General features: G+C 41.2%; 1 protein-coding gene across 1 annotated transcript in view; it reads left to right on the forward strand.

Moving 5' to 3' along the window:
• MDFIC2 (MyoD family inhibitor domain containing 2) overlaps positions 1-21674 on the forward strand; it is a 46007-nt gene that overhangs the window by 10665 nt on the left and 13668 nt on the right. The window contains exon 2 of the mRNA XM_050904957.1: positions 16336-16374. Within this exon, the coding sequence (XP_050760914.1) occupies positions 16336-16374 (39 nt within the window). The remainder of the gene's footprint in view (positions 1-16335; positions 16375-21674) is intronic.

Below are 21674 nucleotides of genomic sequence, written 5' to 3' on the forward strand. Positions count from 1 at the left end.
TTTTTTCTAGTTTATTTGTGATTTAAATAAACAAATAGCCTATGAGCTTCAGGTAGATATTCACTCGACTCACACTCTTGGTCCCTAACTTTATGATCAGCCCTGTTCCATTAGAGATGGTAATCACTAAGCAAAGAAAGTCCAAACAGCAATGGAAGCTTCCCCAGCTCTCGCTTGGAGGGAACCACAAACAGTTGTAGAAGGATAGTACAGCCTCCATGCCTTAAATTTTTTTCATGAAAAATAAATAAAATATAAAACTAAGCAGTGGTTTTTACAGTATGACACAGCAGTATTACTTGCATTAGGCCAATTTACCACTTACGATATCAGTAATAGCACTAAAAGCCAATAAAAGCGGTCTGTTCGTTCAGAGATTGGCTTTTATGGCTTATTCTAAATATTATCAAGTGAATCAAAAGCTGTCATTATAGTGTCTAAAAAGCCTTCGTACCTTGTAAGCAAACAGTGTGACTTTGACAAATAATCATTAATATGCCTGTGTGAGACCAGGGCTAAAAGAGAAAGAAAAAGGAAAGCCCAATATTTCACTTTACATAAATCATTAAGATGATTTCATTTAAATCTCACACAAAATAAAAGTTTTATATGTAAAATACCATAGTTTTCCCAAGTTGTTTTTTTAATCTGTGAGCATACTTTTTCATAAAACAAAAACTTGTTAGATAACTGAGCAATGAATGATTGAACTATAACGATATATTCTCATCAGCTTTGGGAAAACAAATGATGCATGTGTCTAGGTAGTGCCTTTTGGGCCAGCATCTAACCTAACCTTCCCTTGGCTCCCATCCTGCCTGCCAGAAGCCCCGACAAGCACAGCACTGCTCCCCCTCTTCTTGCTCCACAAGAGAAGGTATGTTCCTATAGAGCTAGAAAGGTGTAATTTATCTTCTGTTTCATACCTGGCCAGTTACTCTTGCAAGAAGCTCAGGGGAGAAGAGCCAAGGCTCTGGCAGCTCTCAGCTGCACTCAACTCACCTCCTGCCCACTTGAATGTGAACAGGAGTGTCCAGAGAGAGAACTGTGCTATTGTATGCAGGGCAGACGTTGGATATATAGGATTTCCTCTTCCCAGTATTCCCTGCTGCTGCCCAGCAATACTAGGGCAAGTCCTCTTCAAAGCTGCACCCGCTGACCGATGCCCAGTTAGTTCCCGAGCCGCGATCCGCGCTGCCCGGCCAACTCCCCCCAATTTATATACTGGGCATGACGTTCCATGGTACGGAATATCCCTTTGGCTAGTTCGGGTCAGCTGCCCCGGCTCTGCTCCCTCCCAGCTTCTTGCACACCTGCTTGCTGGCAGAGCATGGGAAACTGAAAAGTCCTTAACTTAGGATAAGGGCTACTTAGCAACAACTAAAACATCGGAGTGTTATCAACATCATTCTCACACTAAATCCAAAACACAGCACTGTACCAGCTACTAAAAAGAAAGTTAACTCTGTCCTAGCCGAAACCAGGACACCAAGTCACTACCATTTGCCATTTCTAGTCTTTGAAGATCTTGAACGGCACTGCCCAGTGTGCAGTCACCAGCAATGGTTCAGGATGAAGATTTGGGCTTACCACTAGCTGCCTAAGACAACTATTACTCACAACATTGCAGTGATTCACATGTAACTTCCTGAAGTGGTTGAGTTTGAGAAAGGATGGAACCAAAGACAGGAGAAAACACCTTTATTCCTGTCCTTGTACTGTCACATCAGGGTCCAACATTGCTTCTTCATGCTCTCCTGCTGCATAACCTGATGAACCTTACAGATGCATCACTCAAGGTCACACCTCCCACAGCTAGGTAGCCCTGCTCGCTCTATAGAAGTGCCCTCATCTGTTTTGGATCCCTGTGGGTAGGCATTACCTGGGCTACCTGGAGACAGGGTAAGATGGACAAGGTGGAAACACCTTGGGAACACCGGCTTCAGGATGTCATGTGGGATGGGACATCACGCATGTGGAAAGGGTGAGCACACCACCACATAAGAGGATGGGTACTGGGAAGGTTGAGCATGGATTGTATAACGGTTCTGACTATATAATCAAGGCTTTTCTCAATTAAAGAATTTAGACTGTTAAAACATTGACTGGACTAACAGTAAAATCTCAGCTGCACACACAGCGTGTGCCCCTTCTGCCCACAGAAAGATTTTTTCAGTGCAATGTCAGCAAGAGGATTTGGGAGCCCCAATTATTCTCGGCACCCTACAAGGAGCCTGGCCTTAGGTCTGCAGGCCACAGCGCTTCCTCAACCCCCAAGCAAGCCGCAGCGACTTCTTAGCCATACTGGCAGACATCCAGGCTCTGGACTCAAGACCAGAGTATGCAACCACGGCAAGAACCTGGGACAAACTAAGTGCCTTCAGCCAAGCATGGTCACCTGTCAAGGCTCATGCATTGAGTATAAGCCTTGGGCAGTTGGCTCAAGCATTCACGCTCCCACAGCAAGTGCTGTGTCTCAGGGAGTTTTCTTGCCTATTGCCATTTACAGGTTTTGGGGCCACACTGGAACGGCAAGCTAGCGCGCTTGAAGTTGACGGCGTTATGTGATACGTCGTGCAGCTGCACAGAGTGCATGGGCTAGCAGAAATATGTGGTGCTGCACTGCCAGGGGAATTATTCCCCCAACACAGCTCTTTAAGGGCCACGTGTGTTTTGCAGGCAATTTATGTGAGCAGAAAACCAACAGACCTCCCATTCCAAGCTTCTAATTTCTTTGGCTATTTTTTTTCCATAGATTAAAGAACTTTCCAGAAATACTACATTAACAGTGACGTAGAAGGATCCCAAGTAGAAACTGACACACCAGATACACCTAAGGTATCCTAAAACATGGTAGGAAACCTGTTAGGATCCTCTACATGCTTGCATTTATCCAAGAAATGGTGTATATAATTCATTAAATCTACACCAAATAGAGCTGCTTCCCTAAAAAAACTCCCACTGAATTATGGGTTTGATTATTTCAACCCAAGGAGTGAAAGAGTAGGTAAGAGCTGGTTATCTACTCGCAAGAATAAAAGAACTTTGGTCCGTTTGAATCTCCCCTTTCAGGCAGAGTGTCTATCAACTACCAAGCTCCCTTCCAGACCCAATACACAGACTGAACATCTGCTTTTCTGTGCCTGGGCATAAACTGGTTCAAGAGGGTCAACAATCGAGACCTCGAGAACATAAGCTGCTCACTGAGATTAGTAATACCAGTGTTCCTTTTCCATTTCCACCAACAGTATTTTGCAGTACTGATTTCAGTCTCAAGCATTCCTATAAAATGGTAAGAAAAGATTTTATCGCACAAAGGTTCGGGTGGTTTGGCCTGTTTGCTTTTCATGTCATGGGTCTGCAATGTATGTATTCACCACACACAGTTTTCCTGTATTATTTTTCCCAAGGGTTCAATCCCCCCATACGTTAGTCCCACCTCCATCTCTGTCACACACAAGTTCTTTATTATTGCTGAAGAAAATCAGAGCACAGGACTTTACAGGTTGCTGTGCAACCTGAAACAACCTATACAACGATGACAAAAAGCAAACATTGGATGTGATCCTTTTAACCAAGATTTCAAGAGCAAAGTCGCTAGAATTACTCATATGCCTGAAGTTAGGCTGGTGCTTAGGCATGTTGCAGAATCTGCTTCGGATAGAAGAGGAAGACGAAGAATGCCTTGGCCTAGATTAGAGGCCACATCTTGGGTATAGTGTTGCCCTGTTTCTAATTGCTAGCGTAGCCAAGAAACTGTATCCTTCCCTCCACTTGAGAGACCGCCTGGAGAAATATATTTTTCCCCTCAAACTTTGCACAAGAGTCCAAAACTTGGCTTTAATACAATACATATTTTCCATTTTTCCCCCCCTCTAATGAGATGCATTGATATTTTTACCTGCGTGTACGGGGTTTTGTTAATGGGAAATGTTTCAAACACTGTGTGGTAATGGACTGTGGGATGTGGGATTATGTATTTATTAATCTCAGGAGCACTGTGTAGACTGTACCAGTAAGTTACAATCAGACTGGCAGAACAGGGTTTGAATTCTGGCAGGAGATCTCTTCAAAGCTTGCCCGTTAGGCTGCATTTGGCTCTGCTTTAAAACTTTATGCCGAGCTACAGTTGCTTTGGTCAACTGTGCTACAAACAGGCTGCACTGAGCACTCTGCCCTGGATCAGTCGTGTCAAAACTAGGGTGACCTGGTGGCCGAGGAGATGTGCTTTGAGCAGCTGACCACTATGGTTTGTTGCACAATATAGAAAATGTTGCTATATCCAGAGATAACAGCAAAAATGTTAGTCATAGTGTGTTTCCATTGACAGAAAAAAGCTCTCTCCACACATGGAGATTGTATTTATACACAATGTTGTCTAAATCTATCTGTATGTGAGTTTACACAAGCATGCTACAGTCAAATACACCCTCACCTTCCCTCCCACCACAATAGTCAGCCTCGATTTTTCAGTGTGGTGGCTTTTACAGAAGCGAAAGGCATTTTTTGCACAACTGAAAGACTGTCATTTTAAGATGAAAAAACCTGCTTTCCCCCCCGAGGGAAAGTTGGGGAAAGTTTCATGGATTTGCCCTTTGTAATATTCTGGTTTGTCCGCAGCAAGAGAGGAAATAAAAACTAATGGAAAGAGACATTTCTTCTTGGATCAAAACTGAATACTTCCAAGAATGCATTCTCAGACTGTACTCAAATACTTAGAAGAAACAATTGCTAGGTCAAATGATTCACAATGCCCAGCTCTGCTTGGGCACTTTGTATTTATTTTTTCTAATTAGGTAAGAAAAACCATGACAAAGTTTTACTTTTCATTTGAGAGTCTCAAATTCTTTTCAGCCATTAACTACTAAAACAGCCTATTTGCTCCATGAAGGTGATTAATAGGAGTGGAGGTGAAGCAATTACTTAGAAGTGTGAAATTAATTCTTTCCTAGATTTGGACATCGGGACAGGAACATACTCTACAGCAAACCAAGTGAAAGTTTAGCCCAGAGACTTTTTAAACGTCAGAACTGTTCAGATCCCAACTTTGCAGGCTTGTTTCATCTTCCCCTATGCCCTGTCTTGAGGAACTGAGGCATCCTACAAACCAAGACAGTAACAAAGTAAACTTTTATACCCAATGCTAAATTAGATATACGTTAGATATACGTAATACTTAGATATTCTAAATACCCAGCTTTCTAGGTAGCTGAGACCCTTGACCGCAGTTGCCAGTGCCCAGCACTTCTTAATGAAGACGAGCTCTGCATGTTTCCAAGAAATAAACAGAAATAATTGTAGCACCCAAAATTAGTAGCTATAGATGAGGTAAAGATCACAAAGGACTGCCATTGATTTTAGTGACAGAAAGGTTGACCCCTTAATAAAAATGTCAGTACTGAATTATTAGAATCTGGCTTTCCCTGACTCTCAGTCTCATTTTCTAGTATTTGTTTTATTACTCTTCCAACTCTCTTCCAAAAAACCCAAGTTGCAGCACCTTCTTTTTTGGCCTGAAATGTGCAATGCCAGCCTGTTCAAAATCTTCCATTTAATTTTATGAGCTCTGGACTGTGGCCCTAGAATTGGTTTTAAAACAACTAAACTTTCCCTCCAGAAAATACAACACTTTTGAGACAGCAGGTGCTAACAGCCTTGTGCATAAGTTTTAAGAGGTCTCTTTCCAGGACTGGCCACAGTGACCTCCTCCTCCCATCGGTGTCCCACTGGAATGCAGGTTGCATGTAAAATTAGAACCGGATCCTGTAAGTACCTCCGAATCCTTGATTCCCTTTGACTGCCAGGAAAGTGGCAGTAGTCGTCATCAGCCAGGTACAACACTGGAGTTATTGACATGGAACTTGCCTTGGAATGTATGTAAATTTACCCTAAAGTTATTTAGACAGCTGATTTTCAACTACTTTATTCATCTACATTGTCCATAACGTAGATCATAAAATCCTTATTTGCCCTATGGCGAAGACTACTTAAGCTATGGCTGGATAAGAAGTCTATTTGCTTTGTCTAAGTAGTGCAAGCTCTCCCATATCCAATGACTATTGGAATTATTGTGTGATCTTTTCAGCTTCTAATACATATTAATTTGTAATATACAAAACCATTCAAATAAATAATTGTGCAGACTGAATAAAAAAGCAATTTAAACTTTTTTCCCCCCTAACTGGAGACACTTTTTACAAATAGTTCTTTTAAGTAGTCTTAATAGTATCTCTAATATTGCCATTAAAATTCACTAGAGTTCAAGAGCAGAGCAAATTTACATCTGTTAAAATAATGGAATTGACACTGATATTACATCATTGCTATTTTAAATAATCATTCTTCATAATTCTAACCTACTTGCTTTAAGTTGCAAATAAAGGGCTTGTTCCTACTTTCAAAGTCGATGGCAAAACTCCCTTTGGCTTTCGGGGAGCAGCACCTAGCTTTAAAGACGGGGGCCTCTGGTGATATGCGGTGAGGTTTGACTGCATTCACTAACGCAGCAAGGAATAAATCCCTCTGAAAGAAAAATTACTGAGGACGGTTCTATGAGCTCCAGTCAGACAGGATAATTGTACTGGACTAGCTTGTTCCCAAAAATCACAAAACTCTATAGACTACTCTGAATTCCAAAGTAGTTACAGTTGTTATGCTTAGTTTCACAAGAAAGCAACATTTTATATAGGTGTTTTTTGCCATTTTAGTGCAATTTTGTGGTTTTACTTCCTTAATATTTTGGGAGAGATTGTTTGAAGAGAAGCATAATGGCAACCCTCACAAATTCACCTTCTCTTGGGAGAACATTAGAAGTTTCACTGAAATTACATAAGTGTTCTTCTATGAACAATTCAAACTGAACCTAAAGGAATTAAAAAGATACACTGTACACAGCTGGAAAGCCACCTAGAAAGTGAATAACGTAGTCCTCCCCCTAATTACAGAAGAAAGTGAAGCAAGGATTTTTAAGAAATATAGAGGATAAAGGTTATAAATAAGACTATTTAAAACTGGAGAAAAAAATGCTTTTTACTATCCATTTAACACTCAAAAGAACAAAGTTTTGTACCTGGCTATCCCTAGGTTGCCTTTGTGTTCTTCAGAAAAAAGAAAAAAAGAAATCCATGTCCACACCGCAGCTTATCATCTGTAAAATCGTCACGATTCAGCTACCTACGTAGACCTCAAGTTTTCAGGGACAGGAACATTTCAACTGTATCTGCACTGAGCATCTCGTTTGACAGATTTCTGGCCATGGCAGAAATCACCAGTCACTACAGTTAACTTTCTACTAACACATCACTAAAATATGTTGAACATTTACTGGACAATAACCACCACCTGAGTCTTAACCATAATTTTGCACTGCAGCGTAGGGCCTGTTAGATATTATCTGGGAGCCAAAGAACTTTATTAGCACTGTCATAAAAGCTAAAGCAGAATCAATCCCTTGTTCTATCATCACTGACACTGCCTATTATAAATAAAATATCTATCAAACCTTAGCAAATTTAGATCCTAACTGAAATGGCAATTGCCTTGATGTCTTTAAGAGCAATTTGGTTTTAAAAAAAAAACCACATGAGGGAACAGAATGTGACCCTTTACCATGAAGAAAAGCATAAATAAGCAGCACCACCAAGACCAGGGAGGAAACAAATTATTCCAGAAAAATCAAGTTTTGAAGAACCTGCAGTGCTGACTGCTTTACTCCACTTGGAATTACTTACCCCATTACGTGTCTTTCCGCTTCCACAGCGGGACACCTGCCCTCATGCTTATTTGGGAAAAGAAAAAAAAAAAAAAAAAAGTAGCTTGGATGGTAGGGAAATATCTTCCAAGCAAGGACAATTAGGCAATGCTCTGCCTCAGGAAGCATTTCAGGCACTGTCACTTGATGGTGTCTAAGAAGACATGAGAGGAAAAACACCTAAGGGATTAGCTTATGGAGATTTTCATGTCATGCAGGCTGGGACTAGCTGAAGTAGGAGGTCCTTTCCAGATACATCATCTGTAATTCTTTTTGGCACCGTTCCTCAGCTTTAAAATATACCATCTTCCTCCATGCCAGTGGCACTAACACAACATGAAGGCAACTCAGCCTTCAGGATAGTCTTGAATCACACAGCAAACCAGTGCTGTGCAATTAAATAAGTAACAAATATGGCTTTTGTAAGCAATTTACTTTTTTGTGGCTTTCCAACCATGGTAATAGGAGGAAACAGCATACACCTGACATGGAGGACCAGTTGTTGGCACAACTCTTCAGCACTGGGGGACGGAGGAATATTCAAATATGTCTGTCTATCCCTATCTAATCAATCATATATTATAGAAACTTTTTATATTACAAATAGTCTAGATTCTTCATTCGAACACAATTCTTTTCCAACACTAAAACCTGCTTATCTGAAGACTTCACATAGCTGCAGAAATCTTCATGGGAAGAAATATGTTCTCATGTCATCTATTTTTGGCTTTCCATGCCGTGACAACAGAGGCTGGCCTGGTGTTTCTATATATGAACACTTCTCAGGTAGCGGAACAACTACCGCAGATTGCCTGGCACCTGCTCAAGGATGAGGTGAACAGAAAGTAAAGCGAAAGTATTTTTGTTTCATCGAGAACATCTTGGCCAAGCCATATTCGTAGAAGATAAAAACTGAGAAAAGCGTAAACCGATGGGGAACGGAATCTTTTAATGTTTTGGGAGCATGAAATGGTGAAATCAGAGTTATGAACTTGAACAGGTTTAAGACGGAGTGGAACAAAAATGGCAGGTGCTGGGGAGAAACATCCTTTTCAGGATAAGTATTTTCAAAAGCTGGTAGTTACATTTTGTTAGTTCTAATCTTCTTCTAATGAAATAACTTCTGAAAAGGGAATATAAAAACATGGAACCTGAATGCCAATAGAAACGTATTGTAAGTACGATACATCAACAACAAGTCTACTGCTACTGGGTTAAGAAAAAACCTAATGCACTTAAAAGCATCTTCTTTTGCTTTCTAATACATTTTTTGGAAGATCTGACTTTTTTACTAGAGCAGCTATTAAGAGAAACTAATTATGATTTGATTTTTAAGGGCCTGGATTTTCTCTTACATGTATCATTCTAATGCAGGAGTAAGCCCATTCAAGCAAATGAGATGAGGTTGGTGTGAGCAAATTTAAATGTGATCAGAAGCAGGCCCCAAGATATTTATGGACGGAGTGAGTCATTCTTGTTCTGCTTGGATGATTACATCAGTGGAGAATTAGTCTATCATCATGCAGGGCCCGAGCCTCCTTTCTCTTACATCATCATGCATCAGGAAACATTGCGTGGAGTTCACCAGTATTTCACTAGCCTAAAACCAACAAGATGGAAGAACTGAGCCCACAGCCCCAGTCCCCTATACTAGTTGTGCATTGACTGCAGAGAAGCTGCCCCCATTTGAATGAGCAGATCATCTGGTCTTTCTTCCTTAGTCTGTTTACCTACTAAAACTTCCATGTAAGTTATTTTAAGACCTGTTTCTCATTTAAAATATTAAGTAACTGTGGTCATGAAAGAGCACCTATTCTTTTTCTGGCATCACATTCAAGAAGTAACTTTTCTTCCATCGGTCTCCAGTGACACATCTACAGAGACGGTAAGGAGAAATTGAATAGATAACAAATTTGACTTCTCAAACTCCCTCTACACCAAATGCAGTTCTGTGAGAAATCTTTAGCAGTCCAAGTCTCTGATACAGAAATTGTTGCAAAATGCTCAAAGTAAAACAACTACGCCAGACCCGACAGTATTATTCCCTTTTTAGGCACACACCGGGTTTGGTGGTGCTAGAACAACATGTGATCCATCCATCTTATCTCTAAGAATAGGCAATACTAGCTATTCAAGAAGCCAGCTCAGGAAATGTTGTGGTGGGCTGCTGGGAGTATCTAGAATAGATTCTGAGAGGAGAAAAAACACAGCTGGAAAGTCTCCAGCAACCGTTGGAGTTCCTGAGAAGTTCTTCCCTCATGGCAATGACTTTAAGGCTAATTAGAGGCAGAAAACCAAAATGGTAGCCTACAAATTCCCCAGACACCAGGTGTTTACCAGAAAAATCTGTTCCCCAGCCACACGCTGTCCCTGTTCTCAATGGTTTCAATGGGTGTCTTCCCTACCAGACACTAGGGAGTCTGCCTTCCCAGTACATCTACATATCCTGCCCCTGGCCAGCCAGTGGTCCACCAAGGAGAACTGGGCTGGAGAACACTGGATTTAAATAATTTCCAGTGCAGTTTTACTTCCTACCATTACACTTTTTCCTCAAGGTGTTTAAGCACCAAGCATTGCAGGTATCATGGTTTCATATTCATGGTATACTTTGCTAATACCATGTAGAGTTTCTCTGCATTAAGTGGTGTATTTTATCTTCTCCCACAAATAAGAGACATCTGCACCATAACATATCCTATAGGCACCCTTTTTCATATCTAAATCCCAAGGATTTTTTGAGGAAAAAAGAAGATTATATATTTATTCAGAAATTAAATGAGATTAATAATTTTGAAAGTAATTTACAAATAGCAATCAGCTGCTGCAATGAAGGTCAAAAGAAAAAGGACACATTAGCAATTGAATATCTTCCCTCCCTTTAAAGTTTTAATACTGCATACCTGTTAATAATGGGAAATATCCTTCAAGAGTAGCATTTTCAGAAATTGGTAGGATCCTTTTGCTAATTCTAATCTTCTTTTAATAAAATAATTTGTTAAAAAGGATTATAAAAAAGCATGAAAATGCAATGCCAATAGAAATGTACCGCCTATACAATAAATAGTTAATGTATTTTCTAAATGAATGATTTAAAATAGCTATTAAAGTAAAGAGAATGAGCTTATGTTTCTAGTAATGACTTCTCTGCCTCAGAATGAAATCTGTAAATCCCTGATTGCAATTTCACATCCCAAAAGAACAAGCAGTCCTGGGACCGATGCTTATTGCCTTCATCATTAATACCAGCATACCATATATGTGATTTTTAGATCACTGGTTTGAATATTTAGATTTATACTTGTGTATGCTTTACATTTTAAATCTCATGCAGCTATTCTGTCACAAAAATAAAACTCTCCTTCAACAAGGCTTTCTGGTATGTACATGCATACATGTATACACAGACTTTCAGTATAACTACAATTTTATTCATAAGAGTGCATAATGATTCAGGCTGTGATTGTTAATAAAAATGCATTTCTAACCATCAAATTTGAGTCTATTATTCTAAGTTAATTGCATTTGCCCCAAAAGAGACTTGCGACTGGCTGTCAGCCTATTTGTGTCAGTTCCATTTTATTCATCAGTCAATCTTGTCTCCTCTTTTTTCACATCCCATATATTGATCAAATAGATTTGTTAGCATGCCTCTGCAGCTTTAAAAAAGTTTTTGTTATTTGTCAGGTTTATTTGATTACTATGTTAGTTTGCATGTTATCTTAATTGTTATTTCAATAGAAAATAAATGCCCTTTGATAGTCCCTCAAGATTCCCATTAAATATAATTCATATAACAAGTTAGTGGATGGAGTGAATACGGTAAGAAAATAAACACATTTAACCTATTTTAAAAGACAGGATTAATCTGCAGCTGTATTGTACTTGATCCAAAAGACAGGAATAGAAATAAGTACAGTGTGAAACAATTTTGATAAACATCAGTGCCGTATCATTGCATATTATGCTATGTATAAAATACTTTAAGAAAAAGACGTACGATATAAGATAAACTGAGGTCATATCTGGAAGAGTGGGTTTTGTGGTTGTGTGGAATGGAACGATATTATATATGGCTTTAGACACTAAAAATTAGGCTAGAGAGGCTGCAAGCAAAGGCAGGTGGAAATGCTGTGTTACATGGGGCAAATTTTTGATAGGGAGAGAAAAACCAGCTTTTAGGAAGGTGTTTATTGGAGCAAAAGATAAACATCTAAGCAGGTAGCTTCTTCCTTTGTAAAGATGATACGCTGTTTAGTGAAATAAATAAGAGTTTAGCTAGATTAAAAAATTGAAACAGCATCTTGTGCATGTTAGTCACTCAGTTTTGGTAACAACTTCACGAAAACACAATTTTTACCTCAATCTTCTCAAAGGGGAAGGTGATGCAAACAATATTTCCATATGAATGTCTCAGAAACCTGCCTCTGATACCTTCATTATCAGCAAGACTACATAACCCTGGCTCCTTGCTTAACATTGAACCTGGGATCTCCCCGGCTGGTACCTGAGCTTACATAGTGTCAGAAATAAGTACTGTGGGAAATCAGCAATAATGTGCTTACCACCTCATTAAAAAAAAAAAAAAAAAAAAGATATGAGAAGTCCATGTGTCTTAAGATAGCTACCTAAGACATAGAAGCATTGATTTAACAAAAATTTTAGGGAACAAAACCTTGTGATTTACCTGTACTTAAGTACATTGACCAACCCCATAACTTTCTGAAACTGAAATGTGAAATTACCAAAGTTTTCCAAATTTCTTGTGAAAAGCTAAGTTCTTTCATTCCTTTGGCCAGGATTAGTCTTTGTATTATCTAACTTTAATCACCTAGAAGTTTGGTTTCTGGTCTGGGTAATTATCTATATTTTTGTCTGTAGCCAACTGCAGGGGGGTGGGGTGAGAACAGGGACAAAACAAGTCTTCCAAAGAGCAATTTTTTCCTGGCTTAAACTTTTCTGTCAAGATGGGATGACTTGCCAGCAGGACGGGCTTGTCTTCCGCTGATTATTGTAGGAGCTTAGGCCAGACTGAACGCTTATCATACCAGCTACAGCTGGTATGATGAACATCACCCTAAGGGGGACCTATCTCATTATAGCAGGAGCATTTTTAAATGCCTATACCTAGCTGTGGACAGTTGAAATGTCCAACTCCTAGATTATTGGGTTTTTATCTGGAACCTCTTCAACAGTATTTCGTACTAAACAACCATGCTAAAGCTTCAGATGCCCTAAAATAAAGCTCAAATTTGCAATTGTCCTAGAGCAGTTAGCAACACTTCTGCGATTCAGAAGCACGCAGTGTGATGATAGTTTCAAGCTAAACTGTTATGACCAGCTAGTATGGAATATAAACAGGAACAGATGAGAAGAATACAGCCTCAACGTTTGAGACAACAAAGAAAGAGTGAAATGATTGCTACATAAAAGACATTTCAAAGACCTCCCAGAAAAGCAGGCATAAAAATCCCCAATAAAAAGGCTCAGCAAGAAAACTGTCACACCCCCTAATCCTCAGCAGACTTTAACAAGATGTTCGCATGAGCCAGAGATTGTCTCCTTCCCCAGAAGACAAAAGGCACAGAAAACAATACTGTCTAGCATAGGATTAGGAAGCAAGAGATAGATAAAAAGGATTCCTTAACCTTACAATTAGAAACCCCAACTCTCCAGCCAAAAGGATAATCAGAAACAGACTGCAAACCTGTGTCACAATAATTGCTGCATCTTTCTTTACTCTTTGAAAACTGATATATTTTCTGAAGATTTTTTTTAAATTTATTGCCACCCCAAGAAAAGTTTTGATGGCCACTTAACTACTAGACAACTGCTGCTACCAAACCACAATTCAGCACACATGGCAATAGCCTTATTTCCCATTCTTTATATTTCCACCACCTCCAACCAAAATTATATGTAACGCACCAGTCTTCTAACAAATGATCAGCTTACTGTGCCCTAAACCAGACACACACACACATTCTTCATGCCAAACCTGGCATAAGCATGTGCTCTGATTAAAAAGGAAACAACTTAGTTGTTATAACAAGAATCTTTAGCTTTATTTGGTATTACTAATGCCTTTAAACAGAAGGCAGGGTACTGGCAAGAGTAGAACACAGACTTGAAGGGGGAGGAAACCTACAGGCTAGAAAGAAACTACAGTCTCCAAAGTTTGACCCTCCTGCTGTAGCTAACTAGTGACCATAAGCTGTAATAGCTGTAGAAGTTTGCTGCATAAAAATTTAAGACTCTTTCTGAAGCTGAACAAGGCAACCACAAGACATTGACAACTGCATTTCCAGAGCATATATTAACTTGCAGACATGACTTCAGCACCCAAACAATCATATATGATTAGGAACTACACACGTCCCCGCTTTGTAGGGGATTATTTGAGGCGCACAATTAACTGGTTAGTGCAAGCACTCATTGAGGGACAGTCAGGATTTAAGCAGTCACCACCTCCAATGGGCAGTTGATGTTGCTAGCCTTTCCCAGTCTTTCAGGTACCATCAAGAACAGAAAAGTCAAGCAATTTCTTTTTTCTTCAGGTGCAGCACACTTGCAAACTATTGCTTTATGCTCTTGAGATCCTACTGTCCTTAAATTTCCTGCCTTAAGCTAATGTTCAGTGGTCTTGTTCTGTACAAGCAAGACACTACCTCAGAGCTGCCTCATATGCTGTGGCAGATGAAATAATCCCTCTTTAAGTAAACTACTTGAAACCACTTAGAAAGAGGTTGGCAGAGATGCAACCTTAACCATTGTCCTTTGTTATGGAAAGACGCAAACAAATCACACTTCCCAGAAGAACCATGGCTTGAAATAAATGCATGGAAAAATGCATACGTTTCTGTTATCTTTTTAGTAAAGCTCAAAGAGAGCATAAAGCTTGGCTTACACATACTTGTAGAAGAAAAGGGAGAAAAGTTATCTACAGATTTCTAAGTAAACTTTCTGGACCTCAGTCCAGATGAGAGCAAGTAATTCTCTATGTACATCCCCAAAGCATGTAGCTAGCAGCGTACCAGACAGAGCAATACAGGATGTGAATCACTGCAGGGTAGGGGCGGAGGGTAGTGTGGTCTGCATGGTGGCATAAGCAAATTAATCTCTTCGCAGCCGCACAGTGCCCCAGGGACTCCAGGTCTTGCTTGTGGCATAGTGTCAGAGACTCACAAGCCTTCACCCACAAGCACACTTGTCCCCATGCCATGAGGAGCTTCGCTACTGTCCTGCTGAAAGGCCAGCTATGCTTGAATCAAGAGGCTGGAAGTAGGACCATGGCACCCTGTCTGTTGTCTCAAAATTATTTCCAGATCATATTTTCCTCATTTTATAAGCAAACAAGCTTCTGGTTGCCACTATTACAAGCACAACTTCAGATTTACAAGGTAGGTTAGTTTTTCACAATTTGCATTCAGATCCAGATTTACTGAAAAAACTGCAGAACATTATTTCTTTGAGTGACCCCTGTGTGGCACAAAATCCCACATCCAGTGGGATCACAATGCCACCCAAGTATTCAGTCATTTAGTTAAGACCCATGTCTGCCCCTCCAAGCAGAGGAGAAATGTGTAGTGCTACAAACACCATGAAGTTTTCTGCTTTGCCATCATTACTGATGTTGAGATACTCAGATACCATGGTGGTGAAAGGCACTGCAAAGCCCTAATATACCTAAAAGCAGAGGAAGCATTGCCATGCTGAAACAGAAAAATAAAGATAGGTGAACTAAACTTGAACCCCCACCATATCCTAAAACCATGGTTCAGAAAACTAGACTGCACGTATTACAGTGGTTATGTTTAATAACTTATTCTGCTAGCTTCAAAAACTGAAAGTCCAGCATCTTCATATGTAGCATTGGTAGGAACATGGATGTGATGAAGCACACAGTGATGAGGTCTGCGTTCAGGTTCATTACAAGTGTTTTCGTCAGTTGCGATTATTTTATTGAAGATTTTGCCTAATTAAGATTTGCACAATTTGGCATAGGAAGCAGATATACCACCTGATCTAGTATGCCCTGAAGCCAAATATTTCCATCAACTTTAGTGTGCATAAGGATTGTCCCTTCTGGATCAAGGCAGAACCATTTCACTGATCATGTGCGTGAAGACAACTCAGACATGAGCCACCAAAAAGACATAGCAAAAACCATAAACTTTACCCACTCAGAAACTCAGGGATGAACGCTGCATTAGGGAGTCAGGATCCTCGGGGAGTCTCTGCTCCTCTGGGTAAGACAAGTTGTGTTGACCATATGAAAACCGCCTGTGTCCTTGGCGGGGCGGGGGGGGCGGAAATCATCTCAGTGAGAGGCCAGAGGACACTGGCTCCTTAAAGGGAAGAGTTATCTCCCAGCTCCTCTTAATAGCTGTTTTTTCCATACTTGTGAAGTCAATTAGGGGACTAAGTCTCCAGCCCCAGTAGCCTGACTTTTCTCTTTCCTCTGATGACAACACAGTTTTGAGGCACTTACAAAATGCTGGTGCCTATGTGGGATAACAAAGCCACCTCACCAGCTGAGGAGCTTTTCCTGCTTAGCGAAACCTTCCTCTCCCATTCTTGTTTTCCAGAACTGGACAGCCCCATCCTACAGCCCCTTGGAGACTCAGGTAAGCCCCTCACCTTTTCAGCTCCTTCTCCCCACAGTACATAGGGCATGGCACCACATCTTTGCAACTACTGAAGTGGCCTCTTTCATGCAAGAAAATGAGCTCAATTATTCTAATTCCATGGGGGATGTGAGCAACATTTCTTGCCTTAATATTGACTCATCATCTGTTTCAGCCTTCAGCCCACCGTTAAAATGACACTATTATATGTATTAACAACTTAAACATTTTAAGGTTTACTCAAAACAGCAGAACAAGCATAGAACTGATGCGTAGTGGGCTAAGCCTACAAGCTTTTGAGTACGAGGATAACATGCTTGTAGCCTCACAACCATTTTCTTGTGAAAATTGAGTAAGAACACCCAAAACGTCAGCCTATGAACCGCATAAAACCTGCTTGTTTCAATTTGCAGGATCTCAGTGGATTACTTTGGGATCAGGCAACCCCCAAACTGACACCTAGCCACCTTACAAGGGCTGCTGATTCTGCACCTTACCTGGAGAACAGCCATGACATTGCTCTCTTCCTCTTACCTTTATCTATCTGCTGAAGAAGGAGAAAGGCCCATGGCCCCCTCCCTTCCCTGCTGAGGTTGTTTTGCTGAGTGAGGGTTCTTGAACCAATCTGTACCACCTGAAAGCCTTTAGAAGGGGGAGATACGCCAATTTATCTGCTTCCTACTCAGCCACAGCAGAAGTGGGTAATGCTTATCTGCTCCCTTTACTTCTGATGATGACCTTTAATTGGAGAGTCCCAGCTGGAGCCAACCTGAGAGACCTCTCAGATCTTGGCAGTGGCCCTCAGCAGTCCTCACCGTGACCATTAATTGGGGTGTTGCTGATTAGAGGGTGAGCACACCAGGCTGTGCAGCACCCACAGGCTGGGCTCTTCCAGTAATGATGAGCTGGCTGTGTTAGAGACCACCTCATCTAAAAAAGTTTAGAAAGCACCATGCCCCCATTAGGACCTTTCTTAATGGGGCACCCAAGACCCTGTTGTTGCAAGCAAAAAGTCTGCACCCAACGGCTCTGCATTTATTTGTATTGCAAACACACACGATGCAAACTTTCTCTGCTAGTTAGAGGACACTGCTGGGGCTTTGGCAGGCAAGGTCAAGATGTTAGTCTGCTCTGATAAAGGATGAGGAGGTAAATCATTCTGTGCAACTCAGAAGTCATTCAGATGGTACTTTTGGCATTCCCCCCCCCCCCCAGCTTTTGTTCTGTCAGTCTGAAGAGAACTGTTCGTGTGATGTAATTTAGAATGGAGCTTTTTTAAAGCTTTCACTCAGGAAAAGCTTCGGGAGCTCTGGGGGTATAGCTTAGCTCCGAGAAATAGAAAGAAAGCAAGTTTGCACTGACAGCTTGATCCCAGAGAGAGGTGGCTGCCTGCTTGTCTAACAGGTCCTCTGGGTCTGGATGAGGCAGAGGCAGAGGAGCAGTCATATTAAGTGAACGCGCGCTGCCAATGTTAAAGGAACAATTACCATTATTCTGCATAGTTCACTGTTTGCTACTGCTATTTCCTTCAATAAAACCTCTTTTCACTTGCCAATTGGAGCTTGTCATGTAACAATATTTCTTATGCACAATACACATACTAAAATGCCCCTGTGTTTTTAATACATTTATAGTTGTTAACAATAGCGGTATAGTGACAGAAAAAATGTACTTGCTTTGAATACAGAATAGATTGAAAAAAGAACAAACCAGGAGCCCTGCTCTGAAGGATTAATGAGGGTTAGGTTTTGCCTAATCTGTGTTAAAACAGTGACACCTCTTCCCTTTCATTGACAACCACTTTTTCCTCTCAGGGCCTGGGCTGTGACCTCCTTGCTTGGAAGGGGTTGTGCACCTGAGCCTTGAGCAAAAGCTTCAGCGAAAGTTTTGGTGTGAGGAAGTGTTGAGGAGAGGGTTGAGCTCTCACTCGCCTCCATGCCTGGGCAGCCCCGAGGGGGACGGACGAGGGGTGCTGCTCCTGGGGCTTTGGCGAGCTCAGTGCACCGAAGGTCGCCCAACCAACCCGTTGATCCTTGTGCGTGGTTCACAGACGGGTGGGAGCGTGCTGACCTGCCATCTAGCAACACCTGAAACCTCTGGTGTTCACTGCTCACATCGGATACTAACAAAACTCCTTGGGAGTGCGGTTCCTTGCAAAGCAGGACAAACAGCCGGCGTTGGGGAGAGGCTGGCATTTCACCGAGGTTGCAGGAACTCTGCAGTTCTCCTCTGAAAGCTCGTACAATGAAGACATTGTGCTAGTACTGCGCTTGCCAACATTACAAAGCTAGGCGGAAATGACCACAGAGAAGGTGCCACGGTGAGAAGAAATTATGTGTTTGCGCTTGTGAGCAGGCTGAACCTAATATTTCATGCACCCAAATGAACAAGCAGCTGTTTGGAAACCTTTGTAGCACAGTCATGAAGGAAACTTTCTTCTGCCGTAAGATTCATGTTCTCTAAGAACACTGTTTTGTTCTGAACAAGTTAATATACACAGGAAAAGACATCTTGAGTGTTCCTGGACTCTCCTACACTATCCAGGAATAGTGATAGACAGATTAAACTGTCTGAATAGTGATAGCGAGTTTAAATGCATCCTTCCACTGCACAGCAAGAGGAGTGTATTTAATACTGTGAGCAGAACAGTTATCATGTTTGCCTTTGCCAGAGCCGGCAAGACTACACTGTCCTAAAAGTACTTATTACATAATTAAGAAACAGTGGATGTCATCTGTGTGCCCCCAGAATAGATGTTCTGCATCTTCGGTGTCCCCCAGGAAAAAAATATTTCGTGAAAAGATGTATAGCGTGATACATCTTCTGCTTCAGATATTGCTAATTGCTTTGTCTACAACTCTTTCTGAGGAAAAGAGCAAAGGAACCCAGAGAAGGCTACCATATTGGACGTTGGTTTGGAGCCCAATCTGTTGAGCTCCCTGGAGGTCTTTCCATTGACATCTGGTGATACTGGATCAGGCCCTTGCGGAGCTAAATAAATGGTTTCCCAGCACAGTCCAGCAAAGGCAGCAAACAGCAGCACCTGGGGAGGTGCTCAGATGGTAATAAGATTAATAATGTTTGCTATAGTGGACAAGTCCAGCTCGCAGTTGTGTTCCAGTATGACATGCAGATGAGAGAGGAAAAAATGGAAATGTTTGCTAGGAAAGTCTCTAGAAGACAGAAGACTCTCACAGATTGCCACTAGTTGGATTCGAATCAAAGAAAAGCTTTTATAACTTATTAGAAGACATGGGTTTTTGTAGTCATATATTATCACATGCCAATTTAGCACGAGTAGAGCTTTAAGGACCATCTATGAGAAATGCTGCATCTTATGTGATTTGCAGCTCTATATGACGGCATTTAAGCTGTTTGGATATATTTTAAGAATATATGTGGGTTTGATGGTGTTTTCCCCCACCAAATCAAAATGCTGACAGCCTCAGAGCTCTGGCATTAATGCTGTGCAAGGATATCTTTGTGACCATAACCGTGTGTAATACCTGCTTTGGGAATAAACTCTTGGCACATAACTTCAGTGTCATTCAGAAAGTGGCACAGTTGCCAAAGACCTTGGGACGTGAAAGGAAGACACTGTGCTGTCTTTTCATTGGAAAGTTCACAAGTTCTGCCTAGAGATCCCTCTGATAGTTTCACTTTTCAATAGATAGTGCTTACCAAAAATAAAACTGAGAATTTTAAGCGCTTTCCAAATTTAATGACACAGAGTTTTACGTAGAAAAAAATTCTTTTGTAATAAGCTCAGTATTTTCTGTTTTGCATTACCTATAAATTTCCCAAACTAAACAGAATGAGCCATTACACAAGCGTGTCCATGGGTGAGACGTACCTTTAGTTGCTGTGCCAGTGTATTAAATAAAGCCCTGTCCACTTCTGGCTACTCCGTTCTGGTTAGGATTTTGTTTCTGAAACTTGATCATATTGGCAGACAGTCTTAACCTCATTGATGGGGTGAGTAATTAACCGTGAGAGGAAGGAAGGAAGACTGAATTAATGCAGCAGTGCTGTCGAAGCAAGGACTATAGTAGTAGTAATAATAATAGTAATAATAATAATAATAATAATAATATTGTTTTTTCTTTAATTTGAAAACAACACGATCAGTTCAGATAAAGTAATGCATCGAAATCTCCAGCTTCACACTCTGCAGTGAGCAATAAAGAGAATTTGAGAGTTTTGAGTTATTCCTGCAATACAATAAGCAGCTGCCCGTGAGCACTGGGACGGACCTGCCCCAGCACCCGGTGTGGGGTGTCCACGCAGCCCCATCGGTGGGGTGGCCTCGGGAGCTCTGTGTGGGGCCGGGCGTCCCAAATCCCTGCAACCTGGGGAGGGGCATGGGCCCATGGTGGCTGGGGTGACTTACTGACATTAACAAAAACAAATAGATGCTTAGTCCTCCACTTGGAAGGGGAAGGACAGGGCTGTGTGTTTTCAGTTCGGGTTCAGTTTGAGACTTACGTGCTCTGAGTTTGTTTAATTATCCCTTTTAACAAAATGTCAGGAGAGTGCAGCCTTGAAACAGAAAGGAAGAAACAAAAGAATATGGAAAGAAGACTTTATTTTCCTTTACAAACACTTTTTAGGGCTGTTTCATGTGATAGAGCTGCCACAGCACCTACAAGATCCAAAAATCAATACCTGTCTGGGGCTTAAATTCAACTTCAGAAATAGCCACTCCTTGTCGGAGACTCCCAGAGAGGATGATCTCTTTCAAGAGCTGCTGGAATAACAACAGGGTGTCAGGATGCCCTGATCATAAACTGGAGGAAATTAATTCAAAACAGGCAAAAGAAAAAAAACTTACCTATCAGCAAGCAGTACGTGAAATGCCGCAAGATCCTGCTGCTCTCTGGACTAACCCCAATTACTACAATGGATTTATTTAATGGAGGCAATTTCATACATTCACAACAGCCAGGACATAAATACAGACCTAAAAAAAAACTTGGTAGGAAAGAAAACAGTGGCTGAAGGAGAATTTGGAAGATCCAATCTGGAAACCAACCCTGGGGGCTCCAGCACAGCTCTCCCGGAGGACGCACGGCCGTATCCTGCACCCTGTCCCATGGGTTTCAGTGATTGCATTGCCTGTTGACCTGCTGAGGTTATGTTTCTGCTGCAGTTAACACTTGATACCAAAGCTGTGAAGTTCCTGTGAAAATCCAGTGATTTATCTTGGTGCTTATCAGCCGAGGGCTCCTGAGGTCCTGGCGCCATGCTCTGACACAGAGCGATGGAGAGTGCAGGTCTCTGGGCAGGCACCTGTAAACCAT

Source organism: Gymnogyps californianus, chromosome 13 (genome assembly GCF_018139145.2).
Source record: "Gymnogyps californianus isolate 813 chromosome 13, ASM1813914v2, whole genome shotgun sequence".
Lineage (NCBI taxonomy): Eukaryota > Metazoa > Chordata > Aves > Accipitriformes > Cathartidae > Gymnogyps > Gymnogyps californianus.